Here is a 25,296-nt window from a genome sequence, read left to right as displayed (position 1 = left end):
GTCTGCTATTATTTAACTGCTATTAAAATATATAAAATATGTATTTTTATATAATTAATTCATTCACTCTTCATGCAATTAATTAAGTTAAATTAAAAAGTCAGGTCCATAGCCAAGGGGGGTTCAGGTGGTTTGAAAGACCAATATTTGTATTAATATTATTAATAATAATATTATAATTATTATTATGTTTGAATATTTTTTTTATTCAGATGGCCAAATTCTGACTAAGGATAGTTTAATGTGCTGGCCAGTTTGTCATTCGTCTAGAGGCTTCAGTTTTGTTATGTTTTTTTTTAAATGTAATGATAGATGATAATACATTTGTATGTTGAAAATAAGTATCTTTTCATATTTCTTTATTCAAAATTTATATTATTTTTAAAACTGTAATATAAAACTTAAAGTTTAAATACACATTTGTAAATAAACACTTCATAAAATAGTACGGTAAGCAATTTAACAGAATTGTAGGAAATATTTTTGGTACATCAAAAGTGTGGTTATGATAACTATCCGACAAGCTAATCCAACAAACATTAGTTTTTAAAATGTCACTAAAATATGTATACCTCATAACTAAATAGAAAATTAAAATAATAACAGCAAAGAGGTTTAGTTTTTCTGAAAAACAAATAACCACCCCTTTTAATAAGCTGACTATGAGCCTGATAGTGTAATGTTAAAGTTGTTTTTTAACTGATAAAGTGAGAGTTTAATAAACACTTCAGGCCAATGAAACATGCCTCATATATCAGTATTATAATAGATAAAGCACACAGGCTGTAGTTTTTCTGACAAATTCAACCGAAATTGGACGTTACTCTAAGAGATTTGAAGGATGGGCAGGGATCATATACTTTTACATTCAGCTGTTTATTCTGCTGTTAGTTTTCAGGGCATATTATTAACAGACTGAAAGTCTGCTATAATGATAGACTGTGCGATAAAGTGGGAACAGCATGAGCATTAACAGCATTATCATGATGGCCTTATTCAGTAGGGAACTTGAGTTTACAGTTGAAGTCAAAATTATTAGCCCCCCTCATTTATTAGCCCCCTTGTTTTATTCCCCCCCCCCCCCCCTCAATTTCTGTTTAACGGAGAGCAGATTTTTTCCCCCCACACATTTCTAAACATAATAGTTTTAGTAATTCATTTCTGAAAGAGATTTATTTTATCTTTGTCAAGACAAAATAAATAATATTTGACTAGATATTTTTCAAGACACTTCTATAAAGCTTAAGGTGACTTTTAAATGCTTAACTAGGTTAATTAGGTTAACTAGGCAGGTTAGTGTAATTAGACAAGTCATTGCATAACAGTGGTTTGTTCTGTAGACGAAAAAATATATAGCTTAAAGGGGTTAATCAATCTGACCATAAAAAATTAAAAACTGCTTTTATTCTAGCTGAAATATAACACAATAAGACTTTCTTTAAAAGAAAAAATAATATCAGACATACTGTGAAAATTGACTTGCTCTGTTATGCATAATTTGGGAAATATTAAAAATATTAAATTAATCAAAGGGGGGGGGGGGGGCAAATAATTCTGAATTTAACTGTATTTGATTTACACTTTAAAAAAAGCTTCTTATATCCACCATTTTTTTTCTGCTGCCGCCATCCTCACACACCTCACAAACCTTATTGTTGCAAAGTAATTTCACCCGCAGTTTTGGCGCTGCTTGTATCTGAACGCAGCTACAGCCTCTCACATGAAAGCAGGGAAGGGCACAGCCAATCGCAATGTTCATAAAGTATGTGTTTGGGGCTGTGCAACTTGAGGAAAGACGAGATTTAACCCTTTCATCTTCAAGTTAATATTGGCAGCGCAAGTGAATTAAACTATTGGTGGGGACACTTTAAATAGTTGGCGGATATTGGTAGAGACGCGTCCCCTTCGTCCATGCTAAATCTATACCCCTGCACTAGTGGCTAATGTGGCCGTAGATGTGCTCGCATCACTCAATTCAGTTCAAGTCAATTCAATACATCTTTATATGATACATCTATAGCGCTTTTATAATGTAGATTGTGTCAAAGCAGTTTCACATTGAAGATTATGGTAAATTGAAACAGTTCAGTTCAGTTTTCAGTGTTGAAGTTCTGTTTAGTTCAGTTCATTCATTCATTCATTTTCTTGTTGCCTTAGTCCCTTTATTAATCCGGGGTTGCCACAACGGAATGAACCGCCAACTTATCCAGCAAGTTTTTACACAGCGGATGCTCTTCCAGCTGCAACCCATTTCTGGGAAACATCCACACACACACATTCACACACACTCATACATTATGGACAATTTAGCCTACCCAATTCACCTGTACCACATGTCTTTGGACTGTGGGGGAAACCGGAGCACCCGGAGGAAACCCACGCGAACGCAGGGAGAACATGCAAACTCCACACAGAAACGCCAACTGAGCCGAGGCTCGAACCAGCGACCCAGCAACCTTCTTGCTGTGAGGCAACAGCTCTACCTACTGCATCACTGCTTCGCCCTACTTCAGTTCAGTGTCGTTTTATTTTCACCGCAGAGAGTTTAAACATTGAAGAGCCAATCCATCGCATGCAGCTCCATGGGTCCCAAAACATGCAAGCCAGCAGCAACAGCAGCGAGAAAACATTCAAAGCAATGGCCTGTTCACTTTTCACTAATTTAGGGACTTCATCATGCTAAAATCATAGTTCTACAGGGATTCCTTTCTGTGAGGTGCCTTGATTAATTGTAAAACTGTCTTCTACTACTGTAGCATGGGAAATCCAGCAACAACAAAAAGTTTTCAGTTATTTCAGAAGTGTTCATTATACTTATTATGTTATTATAACATATTATATATATTTTCATCATATAATGATGAGTGAATGTACAGAGACACAGAGAAGTATTTCTAGGTAATCTGACACAACGCAAAACACCACAACATAAAACATAAACAAACATAAAACAAACCTTACCTCTCTTCCCTAATGCATTTACAAACACAAGGCAAGCGGTAAAGAGGGAGAAGGAGAAGTATGAAATGCAGTGAATAATCAGATTCTTACACACAGTGAACATTAAGAAACATTTCTTTACACTTTTGCTTTTACTCTACAAACTGTGTGAGTGTGAAAGATAATGTCGCTAATGTAGATCTGGGCACACACACCTTGATGTTTCCTTAGTGACAGCATGTGGGACATTTGTCTTGTTAGGCACAAGCGTTTTAGCATCATTGTCTCTGTCATCTGTGACAGCTGTTATAAGCTTGAGGCCTAAAAATAGCCCGATACCTTGCCAGCAGATGTCTACATTAACATTTTTATTTAGAGAAATGATCGCTCTCGCTGTCAACGGTGCCTGAACATCAATGATTGATCAACTTTCTTTCGATCTTTCAGTTTTTTTTTTTATGTTGACGTGAGTGTTAGTGGGCACTGGCCTTGTGCAGATGGGCCGTGGGCGTTGTTTTCCTGTGCCGCTACTATAAGCTGGCACTGGACGGGTAAGCTGTCACTCGCTAACAGCTGTTATGGCAACGTGGTGAAGTAAATGGACAGCAAGACGGTAAATGATCAGGAGTCCGCTCTGAAATGATCATGCAATACCTTCTGGAGTAACACGGAACGCCAAAAGGCCTGATGATAAACAAAGATTGATTCTCTTTGTACGTGACTGCGGGCTTCTTTGAGCATATGTTGCATAGGACTGGAAGAGACGTGATGGGATCGATGGTGAATTCACCATGTCTCCAAACAAAAATGGTGGAGCTGAATATTGCTCTTAATAACCCTCGTTCATGATTTTTTTTTTCTGTAAATCTGTCGTAAAGCTGTTCTATTGTATATTTTTAGATCTTAGACATTAGACATTTTAGTGTTTTTATTTTGCAAATAATAATAATAAACTATTTTATGTAGCTCCATTAAAAAGTACAGAGGTAAAAGATCAATAGATGTGTAAAGGACTAGAAAAAAACAAAGCAAATAAAATAAAAAAGAGACATATTTAAAATTACTTAGTACGTTAACTTAAAGTACGTTTTAAATCAGTTTCTCTCAACCATGTTCCTTGAGGACCACCAACACTGCATGTTTTGGATGTCTCCTTTGTCTGTCACACTAATTACAGGTCTTTCAGTCTCTGAGCTGAATCAGGTTGTTATGATTATCAGTGCAGATCGCAGACGGACTATAAATCTGCCATCATGGACTACAAGATCCAGTCATGCACCATACACACTCACACCAGTTCCTAATCCGGTCTGATTGCATGCACACAGCTGGAGGATTGTCGAAGGACTATTTAAGCAGCACAGACACTTACACTAGTTGCTGAGTCTTGTTAATCTGTCAAGTTAACATTACGGCGTGTTTTCCTTGCCTTGTCCTGCCGTGTTATTGACCCTACACTCAAAAAAATGAATTATGGCATTAGTTGGTTCAAAGAATGTAACTATGTTTAAATTAAACAATTCACTTATGTTTGTGTATTAAAAATAAAAGTGTTGTGTTGGAAAAAATTAGAAAAAGTAAGTTTTCACATTTAAACAGCTCGCTTACGTAACATGAATGAAAGGGAGTTGTGTTGCTTCTGCAGTACTGCATTTTGGTCAATAGGTGGAGTAATATCTGCACATGCGCAGTTTCAAAACAACACAGGAAGTAAGAAGATTCAAACCACAACGATCACTCTCAGCTCGGCGCCATATTATGGGAATCAAAAGATGAAGATTACAGTACAAATTGCGAACGTGCACAAAGCTTTCCCCAATGTGGACACACAGGTGAGATTTTTTTTTACTTTTTATGTATTTATACTGAGGCTGTGACAACATTTGAATCATAAATGTACTCTCTTGTAATACTATGTTGTGTTTGTGTATAGTATTGCTATGAAATTGCCATGTTCCCTGTGTCTTTTCCACATTATAGACAGATAAATGTATAGTTTGTTTTGCATTCCTGTGAAATTTTATACTTGGTATATAGTAACTCCCCCAAAATAAAGTTGCAAACGTTGGTAGTAAGGAATAGTCATGTTAGAATAGTCTAAGCTTTTCACTCATCATAGCACACGTGCTGCTGATAATGTGACAATAAAAGTGATTTGATTTTTTATTTGATTTGATAGTCTTTATTTTAAATGAGTGTCAAGCAGTTTGTCGAGTTTGAATGCCAGTTTTGATAACTTACATAATATTAATTAAAATGTGGTGTTGGCACATTGTTATTTATTATTTAATTGTATTCAAGCCTGTTAACTTTTAACTTTTTAACTGTTAAAAAATCTTGACAAGCATATGTGACACTTAAATAGGATGGCATCTAGCATGATGACATATTTAATGTAAGCTTATTTGTTTGGTCATCTAACACGTTTAAATTTTTAAGTTTAGTAGTTTGCTATTTATATTATTATATTTTATTATTTTAAATCTTTGCTCACTCACATCTATTTTCTCCCTCACAGGTTTACAGCTCAACCTCTAAAGTCCCATATCTGGCTGAGGAGACTGTGGATCATCCAGGTACTATGCCTTTAGATGCCTATACACACATTAAAATGATGTACAGTAAAAATTACTATTAATTTTAACTACAAATTATTTAGTATATTACTAATTGTCATTTCATGTTATTTAGAACATCACCAGTGGAAAAAAAAGGTGTGAATGCATCCTCAAAGCCCCTAAGTGAGGGAGTACATGGTAAGCTATTTTATTTTATTATTTTAAACATTTTGTATTTTCCTCTTAAACCAATTCCTCCTTTCTCCTTTGATCTGTTGGTAAATTTTAATTTTTTTACCTGACTTTTTTAGGATGCTGGGCATGATGAAGCGCAAACCTTGATGTGCAACACCACCTTATGAATCTACAGTTACATTAACATTTAGCAGACTCTTTTGTCTAAAGTGACTTACAATTGAGGACACATTCAGCAAATCAACAAGAAGAGACAATACACCCAAGATGTGCTAATTATACAAAAATTTTTAAGAATTAAGAATGCTTCTACTTGTGGTTTGTCAAGCCCACACACCTGTGTGAAGCAGACTTCATGCACAATGTTTTGTTTTTTAGATATAGGGAGTGGTTGTAAGAAAGTGTCTGGTGCAAATGTGCATAAATGGTGCAAGTGTCAGAGATGAATGTGTGTAGCTATTGCATGTTCTGTGATGGTTGGTCTAATTTATGGTGTAATGCTGATCGTGTTACTTTGCTTTAAAATGTTAATCTTTCTTTGAACAACTGAAGTGTTATCTGCTTTTTCAGTGTAAAGAAGGTAAAGTATAGTTTACAAAAGAAGACTTAATTTTTCTAAGTATATTTTTGATAAATCATTTAAAGGCAGAATATTATTTTTGAATGTTTTTGTAATATATGAAAAGTATTATTTTGAAAAGTGTATTTTATGATGTTTTTGTAAGCATATTTTTTAAATCATTTATTGTTTTCAATTTACTTCATACTTGTATTACTATTATTTTAATAGTATTAATATTTTAACTTATTGTAAAAAGTGAAGTTACAGATAAAGACAGTATTTGGATTTTGACAATCATTTTATTGCTGGAAAATGTGTAAATCTGTAAAAATGCTATTGAATAAACTCAATGAAACGGAAAATGTTTTTTTTTATTTGGTTAAACATAACAATATCAATTTTAGGATAATTGAACTTAAATAACTACATTGATTAAAGCTAAATTATAAATGTTACGCTGATTGAACTAAACAACATTACATTACCTTTATGTAACTAACTTAAGTTCACTAAAATTAATATTCTTTCTTAAAGGTAACTTAACTCGGTTACGTGGAACCAGTGGACAAAAAAAAGTTAATTAACGCCAACATATCATTTTTTTGAGTGTAGCCTTGTTTGTTAGTTTGTTTGCGTTGCCTGCTGCATGCCTTTTGACCATCTGTCTGTGTATTCGACTATGACTATCTGTTTGCTCCTGATGGTGATCATTGCCTGTCTGACCATTCTCTGTATAAAACATCCTGTGTTGGGATCTGCACTCCATTGTCAGCGTCCTCCCTGTGACACAGGTGTGTTTGGTTAAGGAGACTTGGAAAATGGGCAGAGCTGCTGATCCTCATGAAACATGGTTATGTATTTTTAATAAATTTGCAACAATTTTTTTTCATATTGTCATTATGAGTTATTGTGTGTAGAATTTTGAGGAAATAAATAAATTTAATCCATTTTGGAATAAGGCTGTAACACAAAAAAAAGTGGAAAAAGTGAAGCGCTATGAATACTTTCTGGATGCACTGTTTAATCGATAAAATTTTTCTAGGTCATTTTTTTCGACTACTTTTAGTACCGCATGCACGTGACTCAAATCTGTTGCTGGTTTATACTTTTGCAACAATCTCATGCTTATAGTCCGGCACAGCCTTCACATGGTTGCATACCCATCGCCATGGCTGACGCCGACGCGCACCTCTCAAAAAATTTAACTTGATGTCAGGAAGACGCGTTGTGCAAGCTCTGTGATTGGTCAGCTTAATAATAGTGATAAGCATGGGTGACGCAGAGAGCCATGGGACAGCAGTCAGCCTATTGGAGCGAGTGTTTACCAGTGTGAAGTTCTGTGGAGGAGCTGTAGCTTATGAAAAACACTAGTTTATGGGCACTACGTGACAGCTGCTGTCTAAGGAGAATTTCAAAAAACGTCATCTGCAGAAAAATACTTGCTGTGTCTATTTATTTATACATTAGAAAATTATTAAATATATTTGGATTAATGAGAGATCTTTTTACTTTATTCATTTGCCTCCAATACCAACCTTACATTGAGTTTAAATACATCTTTCCAGCCCCTGAGTTTTTGCTTAGTTTTGTTTAGTTCATACTACAAGAGCAATCCGGTTGAATGTGTTTTTGATTCCCTATAAATGCGGTCAAAAGTGGACAAGGTAAAAACGTTCACACTCCATTTATACCTGTACTTTGCGTTGTACACTTGTGATTGGATCAACAAAAATGCATCTTAATACCAGATGCAAACAGGGACATATTTTTGAACGTTTCACAAATGAAGCCCAATAAGAGAAACAACACAGAAAAAAGACTTTCACACAGAGATATAATAAAAAAGATGGCTTTCATTGAAGGAATCAATAAATGATAAAGTGATATTTCACAGGTCTTACCTCAGAGTGATGCTCATCATTCTGCTGTAACACTTCCATACACAGTTCTCCCAGGCGGATCATGTCCTCCAGTTTTTTCTCTGGAGATGCTTGGCTGTTATCTGATAACATACAGACGTCAGAAAGTTCACGATAAATGCCTACAGTTCTATGCATTCACGGAAAAAAAAATAATAATGAAAAGCAACAGATCTCAACTAAGGGTTTGGTCGGCTAAAGTACATTCACAGAATATTCTTCTGAAAATAAACAAAACTGTGAATGTAGCCAGGTACATCTTGACAACTTGAGCTAACTACCTACTTGATTAATATCTTTTCATAATTATAACACGATAGCCAGACCTGACTGACATACAGTAATGTCTAAATGTGTAGTGTAATGTAATGTTCAAAATTGTAGAGTTGCTATCTATTCAATGATAGACTGGCAGGGTATCAATAAATACATTAATTCAAGAAGGTTTTGTTCAGACAACGTGTGTTTGGTTGATCTTAATAAGTGCTCATTAGCCCCTTTTACAGAGATACTGGTAAATATCTGGAAAAAAATTACTGAAACGATTTTACCGCTAAATTTAAAAAATTGGTTCACACAGGCAAGGACGTTCCCGAATTTTTCTGGAAAAGACCATTGACATATCCATTACAAAATAAAGGTAAATTCTGACATCACTAACCAGAAATGAGCTCTAAACGGCTGCGCTTGTATTTGTAAACGTAAAAAGGGGTCGGGCTTTTTTTGATGGTTTTATGGTTTTACATTTATCGAAAGCTTTAGTTTTCATGCAGCTGCTTTGGTCCCAGAGACATCCAAAGGCAGAAACGTGAACCGCAGATAAATGTTTACACATTTGACTGCATTACAAATTCTGTGAATGGATAAGTATTGTGAACAACTACTCAGAAAACATGGAGGAACACCTTTGCATGTCGAGATGTACATAATATGTGTGTGTGAGTGTGTGTGTTGGTGCACTGCTGTACTTCACATGCACACGTGTCAAGCAACTGAAGTAGAGCTTGAAAGTAAACTAACTGCGGTATACTATAAGCATTTTATTGATAATTTTTCACACAGTTGGCATTCAGAAGAAACATACAAATGTAATACGACTAACAACTAGCAGCTTAATGTGTCTGGAAAAATATTCAAAGGCTTTTATATTTATAAGCAGTGTGGATGTGAACGCATCTGAATGTTCTGATTGGCTGGAGTAGATATCTCACACCAGTTTTAGACGTAAATGCACTCTTTTTGGCAATTTTCCTTTTGCGTTCACACAGCGCAGCATTCTGGCAAATTACCGGTAATGTTATAACTTCTCTCTCCGAAACAAATTTACCGGTATTTTCAAACAGGGCCTGTTCACACATACCTTTCTGGAAAATTGCCAGTAATTGTCTGTATGTGTGAAAGTGGCTATTGTCAGTTGCAAATGCAATGGTTTCTTCTTCTATTAGTGGATTTGGCATCATGACAACTTGGTCTGTTAAAGAAATACTTCAGAATTCAGTTTGGAAACATAAACAGAAATATCCCAGCTGTCAGATAACTTTGAAAGTTGTCTAATTTTTAAATGTTAAAGCATAATTAAATTAAGCTAAAATAAGTTGTTTATTTATTTTACACTACAGTGTACACAACAATGTGAAATTATGCCAAAATTGCAAAAATCATTGCTATGCTTGATAGTCATGCAATGCAATAATTATGGTCGCTTGAGGAAGCCACCTTACTGTTATCTCACTTAAACTTCTTCTGAGATTAAAGTATATATTCTCCTAAGCTTTTAAAGCTACATCCTTTAAACTTTCGCCAGACCTTCAAACTGGTCTGACTTGAGTTGCTATATCTTTTCCAAGTGATCCAAGCTTCGGTGTTTCAAAAAACAACCCAGAAAATTTTGAAAAGTCCCATTGACTTAACATTGGTTCAAACTTTGTGAGCTCATAACTCTGCATCAGACTGTCCTACAGATTTAAGAATGGCCTCATTTAACCGGGTCTAGCCAGCAGCCAACCACTGATGACCTTTAAAATTCCTAGCCACTCCCTAGCAACCAATTTCAGCACCCTAGCAACTGTCCTATAGACTTCCATTGTAAAAAACCTGTAATTGACTTAACATTGGATCAAACTTTGTGAGCTCATAACTCTGCATCAGACTGTCCTACAAAATAGTCTTGCCTTTTTCAACTTAATCTAGCCGGCAGCCAATTAAATATGATCTGTAAATGTACTAGCCACTCCCTAGCAACCAATTTCAGCACCCTAGCAACTCTCCCATAGACTGTAACTAGCTGTTCTAATACATGCTAATATTTTTAACATCCTATTGAAATACTTATGAAATGCTAAAATGATGCTAGTAACCTGCTAACTCATGTTGGAATCATGCTAACAATATACTAATCAATGTTAGAAACATGATCGCAACATATTAAGTCATGCTAGTATAATGCAATTATCAACCCACAGGGATCAACTTTAAAGGGGTGGTCCAGAATGTAATTTTAATGCTTAGTTGTGTTAATAAGATGCGAAGGAATGTGTGCTTATATTTCACTTAAAGTAAATTAATTTTTTTTAGAAATCTCACTTTGATTATATACAGCTATTCAGCTAACATTAAAACGACTGTCATATTTCCTAGTTTCTCTGAAAGGCCTGCCCTCAAGAGGCTCTGATTGGTCATATCGGCTCCACGTCGCGCCCGTACAAGCACGCGTTTTGTGCTGTGTAAACAGTCAGTCAACCCAATGCCTGCTCTCTGAAATAACATCTGACAAGTGTCTGTAATGAGTGAAAATGGGGTGCGGCTCCTTTAAGAGAGATCGCCATTGTGTGTGTGTGTGTGTGTGTGTGTGTGTGTGTGTAAACTGGCTATAGACGCGTTTAACACGAGAAGTGCATGTGAGCGGGACCGATGTTTATTTTTATTTTTCTCTGATGCTCGGATTAAGTTATTTCTCTGTAATATACAGTGATGCGGAGGACAGAAGAATAAAGCACAAGATGTGTGATGCAACCTGTGTGAGCCTTGATGAAGTTTTCTGCTGCTACACGAGTTAGGCGAGCTCTCCTATTTTTTTTTAACTCAACGCATTCCACAACGTCTTTCACATATATTCGGAATATGCATGTGTAAGTATTAGGAGTCATTCACATATCGTTTGCGAGTTCATTATCTGAGATGTAGAGAGCAGGAAAAGCTGCCTATAGAGTGACACTGCACAGTCGCACACACATAAAGAGACACTTACGCGCAAGTGAAGACTATGTGTGTGTGTGTGTGTGTGTGTTTACAGCAGTTTGACTAATAAATATGAATTTGTAGCTAAATTGTTAGCGGTGCCAAATAGCATTTCCCATTGTTTACATCTTTGCTACAACATACAGTTAAGGCTAGACACTGCACATGTCATGATCAATTTTGACAAATAAAAACTCACAGGCTACGGCGTCTGCTTGTTGAAGCTTTTCCTTCTTTGAGGAGATTTTACCCGAATCCAGCACTGAACTAGGAGAGATTTTGGAAGCTGTGTTTTGTCAAATCATGGTTCCTATGTATTTTATAATTCTCTGGAACATAATTATTATTGAACTGTAAGCACTTCTGTGTTTGTGTTGCGTCATTTGAAAGCACAAATACAGAAACAGAAGAAGCTCTGTGTAAATAGCAGCGTTTGGATGCATTTTAGCTCCCTCTGCTGTAACATTATAGTGCCTCTGGCCACGCCCCTTAGCTGTGCAGTGTGTTTTTCAGAATAAACTTTAAACTTCTCTCGAATAGCTGGTTTGTAAATGATGCAATACTTACCTTAGTAATGAAAAAATAATAATTGAAGTATGAAAGAACAATCATTAAGCACATTTTAAATGTGCTCATAAGTCAAGAATAAAGCATTTGTATCCGCAGTTATAAACTGCTTACTAACGTCTATTAATGTAGAGTTGATGCTCAACAAATAATGAATTCACTATTTGCTAATGCTTAATATATGATTCACAGTGTGCAGTTATTATAATTAAAGTGTTACCAATAATTGATTAATTATAGTTCAACATTAATTAATGCATTGTTAAAATCCAATATTGTGCTTGTTAAAATTAGTTAATACACTCTCAGTTAACATGAACTAACACTATTTAACTTAAATAATGATAACTAACGTCAACAAAGATGAATAAATGCCACAATAAATGTATTACTACTTGTTTGTTCATGTTAGTAAATACATTAACTAAACAATGGACCATTATTTAAAAGTTTTACCAATATAAAAAAAGGTATTCAAAAACTAATGAAATATATTTTATTAAATATTTTTAAAACATAAAATATATATATATGGTGAGAAACCTTCAATCTGGGCGTATTCGGTGAGCTGGGAGTAATTGATGAGCGCAGCTTGTTCCAGGCACTTCTGCACAATCTTACGCATCTCTTCAGGTGGGACCGCTGTGGTGATGTCTTTCATCAGAACCTATGGAAAGACACACAGCACACGTTTTTCTCACATTTATTACGCATTAAACAAATGCCAGTCCGCACACAAGAGACAAGCATTTACTGTGCAAAAGCCTGTGTAGTTAATTAACAGACACTCACCCTTTCAAGAAGAGAGAGCGTGGCTTTAAGAGCCCCCTCCGGTCGGCCAAAGGGGAAACAGTACCTACAGGCAAGAAGACGGGGTAAAACTTGAGTGCTAATTAAATGAAAGCTTAAAAAAAGAATACTGGCAGAGACTGACATAAGCTGAAGGAGTCAGTCACAAACTGCTGTTTCGCAGCTATCATGGGACAATAATTGCGTCTCTTAAATAGAGATGTTTTCCAAAGCCTGTCGAGGAGGGACAGGTGTCAGCGTGCGTTCGGACAATGCTAGGCGGGTTGAATGAAGGTGAAAGGGAAGTGGTTCTCATGGAGTCCTCATACCACAGGTGTGAGAGTCCCCTCCGAACAGCCCTTGACGCTTTTTTTGTGCATGGGGGGCAAGAGGCACACTTACCAAATGACTCAACAAGCTCTAATCAGCTTGGGCTGGGCACCACACTTAATCCCCGGCACGCCCCGAACCAGCATTGCCTCCATTTGCATAATCCAAGATGTTGTTTGTAGCTTTTGTTTGAGTGGTTTTAGCTGGTTATTAGGTGCTGCTGCTACCACAAGACTTAAACCCCCCTTCCCTTTATTAGTGTTTCCAGGATTCTAAGGGCGGGCGGGCAGTGGGAAGTTGGTTTAAAATAAGAACCTATCAGAAAGAGGTGTGGTATAGGAGTAAACGGTGATGTTATATAGGGGTTTTACTTCTGAATATTCTATTATTACATTGTAACTACATGGTTACTACATTATTATTACAATGCAAGTACATGATGTTTAAACTGAGGCTTCAAATAGAAAAAAATAAAATAAAGAACAATCTGTAAATTAGTAAAACTTTGGATGTTCTGTTGAACTTGTACATTTCTGAGTTTTTTAGTACCAGTAATCCCGTATTGTGCGTTGTATATGGTTGGTATGGCAACTTATCACATTGTTTTCGTCATGTGTCACAAAAGTGAATAAATACTTTAGTGCATTTATTGTTGAAAGAGGTTTAGATTATTTTAATATTTAAACCAAAAATTCGTTATCAGACCCCAGAGGGAAACACTGGCCCGAGGAGAAATGGTCATGCCTTACTAAGCCTGGTTTCCCTCAAGGTTTTTTACCTTCACTTTTGCCAGTAGGTGGAGTTTGTGCCTCACCACTGTCGCCACTGACGTGCATTGGGACTCAATCGATGGATTTGCTTTTCAGTGTTTGTACTTCCAGCAGTGAAAGTTAAACCACACTGAACTGAACTAAGCTGAAACCAACTCTGAAAACTGGACTGACACAGTTTTCATTTACTAGAACTTCCATGTTAAGCTGCTTTGACTATCTACATTGTAAAAGTGCTATTTAAACAACATGAATTGTATTTAATTGAAAAATCTCACTGGATAATTACAATTTACGACAAATTTAATGTTTGGAAATGTAGTAATACTTTATTTGATGAAACAACAAAGTAAAGGAAAAATGTAACGCAGTACATTTCTAACACAGTAATATTGTATTATAACTAATAACCAGTGTTGGGTGAGTTACTTTAAAAAAGTAATAGATTACAAATTACTGACAACTATGTAAAAATTGTAATCTGATCACGTTACTAATTACGTCAAGTAAAGAGTAATCAGATTACTAATTACTTAACTTTGAAGTAACTTTTAAAACATATAAAATAAATAAAATAAACTACAGCTCTTTAAGTAATTTAATATCCAAAACATATCCAAAAATAAAAACATTACAATAAGTTGATCACAGCAGCTTGACATATTCAAAAGACAAAAAGAGTTCACCCAAAACTTAAAATTCGCGCATCATTCACTTGTTCGCTCGTAGCACTTGAACACAAAAGAAGGTATTAAGAAGAAAACTGGATGCCTGTAACCATTGACATCCATAGTATAAAAAATTGACATCCATAGTATGAAAAAGCACTGCAGTGTTTGGGTGTTCAGTGTTTGCCTGAGGTAATTAGTCTACCAAAATGTGTATATTTCATATAAAGTTTGAAGCTGATTGATCAGTTCTTGTTTTCAACTGGGTGCACCTGGGAAATGCGAGCGTGAGTGATATGCATTCCCAATAAGTGCGCGCACGCAAAAGATGAGATGTATGAACTCCCCCAAGCAGCTACGCTTTTCTTCATGTTTAGAAGACACATTCACTCCTGATCCTGCACAAAAATCCAATTTAGCCTGTTTTGACTGAGTTGGGGCGCTGTGTTTTTGGGAGCCGGTGTCCTCCTTGGTAACAAGTATTGTCGAAGAATGCTTTCTATTCAAGCACTTGAACAAGTTGCTGGTCGAGTTAAAAGCAGTTCACAGAAATATTTGTTTTTACGTACACAAAGTACACAAATTAAAAATGTAGATCGTCACATTACTGCGTTCCTCAAAAATGTAATTAGAATGCAGCAATGTGTAACTGTGGAACGCGTTACACCCAACTCTGTAATTACATTTAAATGACAGTAACTTTAATGCATTACTGGAAGTAACTTGGAAGTGACTTGGACTGGAAGTAACTTGCCTGATTCTACATTTAAATAGCCACATTTGATTAAGGGTACAATTTTTGGAGAATGAAAGAGTCAAAGTGCATAATTTCACCAGTGTTGCGATAAAAGCACAGTAGAGCTATTACAAGCATAAGTGGTGGCAACCATTGAAATGAATGGGTTTCATTGCTCAGTGCATCGCTTTTTTTATTATAGAAGTCAATGGTTGCAGGGTTTCAGCTTTTTTTTTTTAAATACTGGTAAGACTGTATTTTGATGTAGAGGTCTGCATTCTGGCTGTACCATAGAAGCTGCGGAACCCGACCAGATTTCTTGCGGCGCCGGAATACATTTCCGAATAAAGTGCGGGAGCAGTCAGTAACTGGTGTAACTTTGTACTGGAGCGGGCGGTCTAACAATATCGCTCCCGAATCCCAAGCGAACGAGCACATGTATGTACAGTATGTGTATGAATGAGAGAGCGTGATGCTGTGTTTAGCTTGTTTGTTGCTGTCTACGTGTGTGTGTGTGAATGAGAGAGAGAGCTTTGCGCAGTCTGTGTGTGTGTGTGTGTGTGTGTGTGTGTGTGTGTGTGTGTGTGTGTGCGTGCGTGTGTGTGTGTGTGTGTGTGTGTGTGTGTGTGTGAAGGAGAGAGAGCGTGATGCTGTCTCTGTGTGTGTCACTTGCTTAGTGCTGTGCATCTATGTGTGTGTGCGTTTAAACAGACAGCTTGTAATAGGCTGTCTGGACTCTGTATAGCTGGGTGGTTTTCGATTTTGTTCTACCCCCACCCGTTAGCAGGATAGGGCGTAGTGGGTAGACAACGAGTCAGGCAGCGGGACAACAAATGCTGAATATTAGCCGGAGAGGTTGGGTTTGGACTAAAACCTGGTGGGAGTAGGATTCAAATTTTAGTCCAGCCCAAATCTCTATTTTGATACCCCCTTTTAACATTTTGTTGACTAAAATTGCATTGCAACTACATGCCAATTACTTCTCGTTTGAGATTTAGTAGACTGTCTGCTTAATATCTGCTGACACTGCTCCTTCAGCAGACATTCAACTGACTATAAGTAACTTTGCAAGTACATCAACATACTCTAAACCTGACTCTAACCGAACACTACTTAAAATCTAACTAGAATTAGTTGGCATGAAGATGCAATGTAACTTAAATTCAACAAAATGCATTAAATGGATCATCAAAAGGGGTGTTTAACAGAAGAAAAAAACTTAAAGTGGTTTGGAGCAAGTAAAGGGTGAGTAAACCATGAGTATGTTTCATTTTTGGGTAGAATGAGTGAATGAATGAATCAATCAATCAATCAATCAGGGCGATGCAGTGGCGCAGTGGGTAGTACTGTCACCTCACAGCAAGATGGTCGCTGGTTCGAGCCTTGGCTGGGTCAGTTGGCGTTTCTGTGTGAGTTTGCATGTTCTCCCTGCCTTCGCGTGGGTTTCCTCCGGGTGCTCCGGTTTCCCCCCAGTCCAAAGACATGCGGTACAGGTGAATTGGGTAGGTTAAATTTTCCATAGTGTATGAGTGTGAATCTATTTGTGGATGTTTCCCAGAGATGGGTTGCGGCTGGTAGGGCATCCGCTGCGGTTCATTCCTCTGTGGCAACCCCGGATTAATAAGAAAATGAATGAATGAATGAATGAATGAATAAATGAACAAATGAATGAATGAATCAATCAATCAATCAATTAATCCATCAATAATACAACAAATTGATCAATGAGCAAATCAATGGACAAACAAACAACCAAACGAATGACTCAATGAACAAATGATCGAACCAATCAATCAATAAATCAATTAGTAATATCAACTAACATTGTAAATATGAGAAAAAAGAAGTTTCAAAAACAGAAATATCTGATCATGTTGCCAATGCAATAACTGGCGCATTTGTACTGCATTCCAAAGGGTTTCATTATCAGCAAAACAGTGGAAAATGAAACAGCTTCCATTTTTGTTATGGTTAAAAGCAAATGGTTAAAAGCGACACAACAACTGGTTAGTTTACCTGCAATCCATTAGCTGACAATACGTTAAACTCCAGTTAAACTGATGTAGATTCTGTTGAATATTCTCTGTATATGGACAGAAGGAAATGTGACAGCTCGAGTTACCTGAAATGTGTGATCTGCTTCTCCAGTAAAGTCAACAATCTGCTCCTGATCTCCTCAAACTCCTCCTTCTCTCGTTCTGTAACTGTGCCCATGCCGTCAGGTCTGTCAAATCAAGGAGGAAATGTTCAATTGTTTGCTTTATTCTGTACAACACCTGCTCGTTCATACCAAATGCCCTTGAATCCACTGTTGCAACCTTAAAACTCAAAAGATTTTTGAAAGCTGCCATCAGAACCGAACAATGAGTTGACTCACTGTTTGAAGTGTTTCACAAACCGAAATCATTAAACAAAAGAATATCAAACTAAATGTGTTTTTAGAAAATGAGATTAAGGTACAATGCAAAAAGAAAAACGATTGAAAATATCTTTGAAAAAAAGACAATCTTTAAGTAAAATAAAATCTCACTGTTTGAAGTGTTTCACAAACCGAAAACATTAAACAAAAGAATATCAAATTAAATGTGTTTTTAGAAAATGAAATTAAGGTAAAATACAAAAAGAAAAACAATCGAAAATATCTTGGGGAAAAAAAAGACAATCATTAAGTAAAATAAAATAATGTAACCCAACAATTTAGAATCAACTCTTAAAAAAGTGTTTATTAGTATTTGTTTGAATAAAAATGTAAAAATCTGAAAATATACACTACCTGGCAAAAGTCTTGTCGCCTATCCAAGTTTTAAAAACAACAATTATTAACTTGATTTTTAGTTGACCATTTGCTATCAGAAGTGGCTTATATGAAAGGCAAAGGTCTCTAAATTACACTTATTTTACAAAAATAAAACATGATCATGCCTTAACTTTTAGTTATTTAATTAGAACAATAATCATTTGGTTAACTAGGCAAGTTAAGTTTGTTCTGCTGCCAATAGAAAACAAACAAAAAAACTATTTCCTAAGGGGGCTACCTTATTTTTTAAATTAGTTTTGTTTATTAGAAATTAAACCAACAGAAAAAAGAAAGAAATAATTGCAAATACTCTGAATATGCCCATGCTCTGTTTCATTTAGAAAATATTTAGACATCATTTAGAAAATATTTGAAACTGTAATGAAGATCTCCATCGTAATCCACCCTTTCTATAAGAGCTGGAGCCAAGTGTAAAACTTTTGACGTGTAAAACCAAACCATGTATTGCAACAGTTTACTTTTCTTTTGTCTAGATAAACTGTGAAATATTTACACTTCCACAAACTTCACATCAGATATGGATTCAAAGAACAGTTAAAATACTGTCTAACACCGAGCCCTTCCTTCTTCTAATGGCTTAAAATGGCTCATCAGCTGCCTCTTACGCATATTTTGTATTACACATGAAATTGACTATTGTACTTCACGCATTCAATATACAGTGGGGGAAATAAGTATTGAACATATTGTTTTCCTGGGAATAATATTTCTAAAGCAGCTGTTGAAATGGAATTTAACCAGATCTTGGTAAACCCCAAAATAATACAAAAATGAAGATAAAACAAAACAAAAAATAAATAAATTAGAAAAATTAGTCATGTGTAATATTAATGGAATGATACAAGGAGAAAGTACTGAAATACATTTGATACTTTATATAAAAGGCTTTATTTTGTGATGGCAGCTTAAAGACACATCTTTTAAGAGTATATACAAAGTCACCTGCGTTGCTAACGTCTGGTTTTTTTCACAGACTTCAACAGAGTGTAATAATCATGACGGTTCTGTGGGTCTCGTCTATCAAATCTGATCTTAATTTTGAATTTTCTATCAGATTCAAGTCAGGTGATTGATTCTTCAGCTTGTTTTCTTTCTCTGAAAGCATTCTAGAGTTTCCTTGGCTGTGTTTTGAATCATTGTCGTGTTGAAATATTCACCCTGGTTTCATCTTCATCATCCTGCTCATGTAATTGCTGGACTAAAGCAGCTAATATTCATTTACAATGTCGGAGGGCGGAGGATTGCTGAAGAACTACTGAGAGATTTCAGCTGCAGTCTGGGCTTTCGCTGTCTTTCTACACATCCCTTTTTTCATGTGTTCAATACTTTTTCCCTGTGTCATTTAATTGATTAAACTCTAATTAATTTGTTCTTTGCATGTATGGATTTCTTTGGTTCTTACCAACATCTGGTAAAAAGTTTAAGTCAACAGTACCTTTAGAAATATGTTTTCTGAGAAAAATTGTGACTTATTTCCCTCACTGTAAATGTCCCACATTTGTATATTAAATAACATTCATTCATTCATTTTCTTGTCGGCTTAGTCCCTTTATTAATCCGGGGTCGCCACAGCGGAATGAAACGCTAACTTATCCAGAAAGTTTTTTTACGCAGCGGATGCCCTTCCAGCCGCAACCCATCTCTGGGAAACATCCACACACACATTCACAGACACACTCATACACTACGGACAATTTAGCCTACCCAATTCACCTGTACCGCTTGTCTTTGGACTGTGGGGGAAACCGGAGCACCCAGAGGAAACCCACGCGAAGGCAGGGAGAACATGCAAACTCCACACAGAAACACCAACTGAGCCGAGGTTCGAACCAGAGACCCAGCGACCTTCTTGCTGTGAGGCGACAGCACTACCTACTGCGCCACTGCCTCGCCTATATTAAATAACAGTCACTAGTAAAATAAACAATGTATCTATAATAAAAAAACATCATCATTCCTAATGTTCTTTTTTTATGGCTGTAACAAGAATAAAAAGTTTACTAAATCAGCTATTGTCAATCCCAAATCAAATGTAGCCAGCATATGTTCCACCCCCAAACAATGAACGGTTGCATGGAAAGATTAGGCTAAGCTAATCATTCCAAACTTTGCTTAAACGTCGACAATAGCCAGTTTAGTTAGAAGCCGTTGTGCCTTTCTCTCCAAACTCTTCACACTATCTGAATAGGCCCAGCTTAGAGAAAGCTCTTTCCTTACAAACAAGCGCTAAAGGCAACTTGTAAACCTGTTCTGTTCTTCAAATCCCTCTCTCCATTAGTCGAAATCCGCCTTTTCTTTTTGACAAGAGCCAGCTAATCCCGACAGAACACAAAGACGGCGTGTGAAGAGCGACAGAAGATGTGTATGTGCGAGCGAAGAGAGAGAGAGAGAGATCGGCGTCTAAAGAAACTAAAAGAAAAAAAAAACTCCATTCCACATTATGGTAAAGGCTAAGGAGTGTATAAACTCAACATCGACCCTTTAATCTCGATGTCTTTGTCTGCTGTACTGTGTAGACTCATTAGTTCTGAAGGAAGGCCTCTTGGTTTAACTGCTTCTAACAAGAGGCCTGGGAATTGAACTGCTAGTGTGAAGGAGAATCGCTCTGGTTTTCCAGTTTGTACTCGCGCGACACCAAAACCTACGACGAAGCAAAAAGCCTTACGACTTTAGTTGGTAATTAAGTCTGGCGGCAATTCACACATCCTCCCATTGACTTGACTGATGCTAAACGGATCCTTTAAACCTTGAAAAGCATCCAATTCTACCTTACGTAACACAACATTATTAGTAGAGCTTTGCTAAGGATGGAATTTGTTGTCGGAGCCTAGTGTGACAGATTGTGGTGCCATTTAATGGGATTGTCAATGTATGTGTTTGTGTGTAGTTTGTGAAAAATGCAAAGGTGTTTTAGTTTTGGCAGAACATATATGACATCTGATCTGAAAAAAAAAAAAAAAAAAGTAGTATCCTGTGCATGTCATAATTTGTCTTTTTGATGTTCCTTGTATACAGTAATTATTGTTATATAATAGCTATTATTGAAAATCTGTGCATTGTTGTGTCTTGCATGGTAAACTACACTGTAAAACCCAAAAAGTTAAGGTAACTCAAACCATTTGATGCAACTGATTGCACCTAACCATTTTAGTTCAAAAACTAATCAGAATGAGTACCGTCAACTTAATCCATTTGAGTAAATGAAGCAATTTGAGCACAGTAAAACCCAATAAAATCAAACCAACTGAGTACTGTAAACTAGAGGTCTGCATCCCGCGGCTGTCCCGTGGGCGCCGCAGGACCCGACCAGATTTCTAAGGCGGGTTTAATTTGGAACGGGAGCGGGCTGTCTAGCAATATCGCTCCCGACTCCCGAGTGAGCACGCGTATGTATGTGTGTAAATGAAATAGCGCGATGCTGTGTTTAGCTTGTTTGTTGCAGTGTGTGTGTGTGTATGTATGCATGCGCACGCGCGAATAAGAGGTGTGTGTGTGTGTGTGTGTGTGTGTGTGTGTGTGTGTGTGCGCACGCGAATGAGAGAGAGCTTTGCCTCTGTGTGGGCTTGGTGCTTATGAGTGTGTGTTAGTGGGCGCGCGCGCGCGAATGAGAGAGAAAGCTTTGTCTGTGTGTGTGTGCTTGGTGCTGTGCGTGTGTGTGTTTATACAGACAGCTTGTTATAGGCTGTCTGGACTGTATGACTGGGTGATTTTCGGTTTTGTTCTCCCCCCGCTCTTTAGCGGGATCGGGCGCGGCGGATAGAAAACGGGGCGGGGCGGGCAGCGGGACAACAAGTGCTTAATATAAGCGGGAGCGGTCGGGTTCGGGCGGGAGCGGGATTCAAAATTTAGTCCCGCGCAGATCTCTACTGTAAACCCAAAAAGTTAAGACAATTTAAATTGTTTGAGGAAACCGATTGCTACAAAACATTTGAGTGAAAAACTAATTTGTATAAGTACTGTGAACTTACTCCATTTAAGTTGAAGTAATGCAGTATTTAATTAACTAATTATCCTCATCACTAAATTCAAAACTCTTTTCAAATGAATTAACTTTCCATAAATTTGAAGTTAACTACACTCATTTCATTTGATAAAGTTGACTGTTGGGTTTTACAGTGTAACAATAAATAAATGCATGCTTAAAGTGGAAAAGTAAATAATATAAAATTAATAAATCAGTTATTAAATTATATAATTATAAATTGGCTGTATTGTGGATGCAAACTTTTACCACATTATTTTTATTAGCAGCAGCATTATCATAAAAGTTGTGTTTGAAAAAAAAATATTAGAGAATGCAAAATAATATAATATTCAAGAAAATGAACAGTAATTCATAATTTAACAATAATATAGCATAGCTATTATTTACTACTAACACATTATCAATGGTAATATTGGTATTGTGTCATGTTTTTTTATTTTTATTAATACAATTTGATTATACTTTATTATACACTATATTTTATATTTCATATCATTTTGTTACTGTAGAAATATTCCTAATATATTGACAACATTAACAGTACCTGACAGAAGTCTTGTCCCCTATCCAACAACAAGGAACAACAAATAGTAGTTTGACCTCTAGTTGATCATTTGGTATCAGAAGTGGCTTATATGGAAAGCAAAGGCCTCTAGATTATGCTTATTTTACCAAAATAAAGTATGATCATGCCTTGATTTTTAGTTATGCAATTAGAACAGTAAGGTCTGACTTTGCCTGGACAAAAGTATTGTCACTTAGCAAAAATAATGTACAGTATAGAATATAAATATAATATGGTGCAGTAGAAAAAAAATAATATTAAGCTTGGACTTCCATTCATCAGGTATCAACAGGCTGTTGATGTTGCCATCCACTCTGCAGAGATCACTCTGCAAGATTACACGTCCCCATACTGAATGTACTGTAACCCCAAACCCTGATTTTTCCCTCACCAAACTTGATTGATTTCTATGAGAATCTTGAGTCCATGAGGGTTCCAATAGGTCTTCTGCAGTATTTGTGATGATTGTGATGCAGTTCAACAGATGAACTAAGTCAAGATATTTTTAGTTCCTTTTACAACTGGGATCAAATACAACACTTTTGTCAGGTAGTGTAGTATATTATTTCTTTAAATATTAAAAGCAACATTAAACACTAATTGTAACAATCATCTAAATATATTAATTATTTATGATATATTTTGTTTAATAATCATAAATAATGAAAATGTTTTTTTTTTGTAATTTTGTCACTTGTATGATGTTCATTCACTGTTTTACATTTTCTAACTATTCCTTTATTGTATTAATTGTTCTATTGTCTTTTCTTTTTTATGTAAATATGCACTTTTAGAGGTTTAAAGGTGCTTTAAAAAATTAAGTGTATTATTATTGTTTTCATCATCAATTACCGTCAATATACGTATTAAGAATTTTTTACAAAATCTGAAAAAGAATTACACAAACAAAAAATTAAGACAAAATAAAATGCTTTGAACTAGGGCTCCACAATTAATCGAAAAAAGAGATCACAATCTCGATTCGACCCTACACACGATCTTAATTCATCTTTTCTACGATTCAGCGTATTATATTTTCAAGGTCAGGAGAGAAGCTTAATGGCAGTCGCACAAGTCTCCACAGGAACATGAACACTTTCAAATGGCATTTAAAGTGTCCCATACTGTATTTATAAGGTATAATTCACCCAGAAATGTAATTTCTGTCTTCATGCAATGATGTATTTGCGGCCGCGAAATCACACGTGAGCTGACCACGACCTACAGAGAATGCGCACGTGTGCATGCAGCAAGCCGATGACGGCTACTTTAGTAAACCGAACCTGCATAGGATTTGAATAATAAGTAATAAAGTTGTTAATAACATTTAGTTTGTTGCACAGGGCGATCGTTTGAGGGTCGCGCTGAAAGAATAATTTGCATGTATGTGTGTTTCATCACAGTGATGGCAGCCATGAGCCACATTTGGAAGTAAAAATTAAACTGGCCTCACATAATTTGAAGGATCATAACGCATTTAACAGTTATGATTTTGGCAAGCATTTAATATGTTTTTTTTCTAACATAGTGTTTTACATGAAAAGAATTTTTTTACAGTGTCATAGCTGTATAGCTACTCTAGCCTATACTGTTGAATATAATGCAAGAAATCTGATAATGACAAATGTTTGATTTTACCAGTGAAAACAAATGGTCTCATAATGCTGTCAACGACAAATGACAAGCACATGTCTCAAACATAATAATTAAATTTTATAATTATGAATTGTTGTATTCTGATGTCATCTTTTTACTGTGAATTAACAAACAGGATAATTAAAAGTCTGTTCCAACATAATGACTGTACAAAATGTAGCATTTTAAGCAACAGTAGACCTACACATACTGTGGGCCTAATATTATTATAGTTGTTTTACCATCACTTTAGAATTATAAAGTGCTATCTGACATTTTTGTCAAAATTGAGTTATTGACATCTTCTTATTAAATGACAACTGATTGTTTACATTAAGACTTAAAAAAAAATAAATAAATAAAAAAAATGTTGCAGGTAGAACTGTATCATTCCAAGGTGACGATGTTTTTATGAATTAAAAATAATAATAGCCTACTCATATTTCATCTAAAGAATCGTGAGAAAGAATCGTGATCTTGATTTTAAGCAATTAAATTTTTGCCGGAATCCTGTAGCCCTACTTCCGACTGAAATAAACTTAGGCCAGAAAGCAGCAATCCACAAAACTGACAGTAATTTTTATTTTTTAAATTTAGTGTGTCCTAAAACAAACCACAAATAAAAATATAAGTACACAATCACAACAATCGTCACAATGCAAAATGTCAATATGGAGGATGTCAAATGTGCAGATAAATCCGGCAAAAGTGCAGTGAGCCTCCAGCTCACGCAGCGCTGCCTCATGCTGGCGTCCCTGGTGGGAGCGCAGTACTGTTGGGGGGGGGGGGTGGTGACTTATTGTTTGTGCCTGATGAAGCGAGCGTGTTTGAGATGAGTGTAACGCTGACCCGTCCATGGCCAGTCAACGAGGGTTAAATAGTGTCGGGAGGCCTGAGAAAGTCTGCTCGTGCTGAGCTGTCCAGTAAGTTGGTTGTGAGGCTGTCCAGTAACTGGTTAGCAGGGTTGTGAGATAAGTGGTGAAAACCACATTTACGCTACACACGACAAGTATCAGACCGGA

The 25,296-nt window shown here is 36.2% G+C and overlaps 1 protein-coding gene and 1 long non-coding RNA gene across 20 annotated transcripts in view; one reads left to right on the top strand and one right to left on the bottom strand.

Moving 5' to 3' along the window:
* Window positions 1-25,296, bottom strand: part of cadps2 (Ca++-dependent secretion activator 2) — a 350,912-nt gene that overhangs the window by 68,388 nt on the left and 257,228 nt on the right. For all 19 annotated transcript variants that reach the window (XR_015526569.1, XR_015526568.1, XR_015526570.1 and 16 more), the window contains exons 14-17: window positions 17,394-17,495; window positions 12,771-12,834; window positions 12,522-12,645; window positions 8,157-8,257 (exon numbers count right to left, since the gene is read on the bottom strand). Coding sequence is in view for 14 of the 19 variants with exons in the window: in XM_087312412.1 (XP_087168538.1) it covers window positions 8,157-8,257; window positions 12,522-12,645; window positions 12,771-12,834; window positions 17,394-17,495 (391 nt within the window). In the remaining 5 variants the exon portion in view is untranslated. The remainder of the gene's footprint in view (window positions 1-8,156; window positions 8,258-12,521; window positions 12,646-12,770; window positions 12,835-17,393; window positions 17,496-25,296) is intronic.
* Window positions 4,644-6,617, top strand: LOC147837861 (uncharacterized). The gene is made up of 4 exons (XR_015526609.1): window positions 4,644-4,772; window positions 5,459-5,516; window positions 5,632-5,696; window positions 5,810-6,617. It is a non-coding gene; the product is annotated as an uncharacterized LOC147837861 (long non-coding RNA).

The sequence above is a fragment of the Danio rerio genome, chromosome 25, assembly GCF_052040795.2.
Source record: "Danio rerio strain M-AB ecotype USA chromosome 25, GRCz13ab, whole genome shotgun sequence".
Classification (NCBI taxonomy): Eukaryota; Metazoa; Chordata; class Actinopteri; order Cypriniformes; family Danionidae; genus Danio; species Danio rerio.
This window is presented reverse-complemented; position numbering and strand designations above follow the sequence as displayed.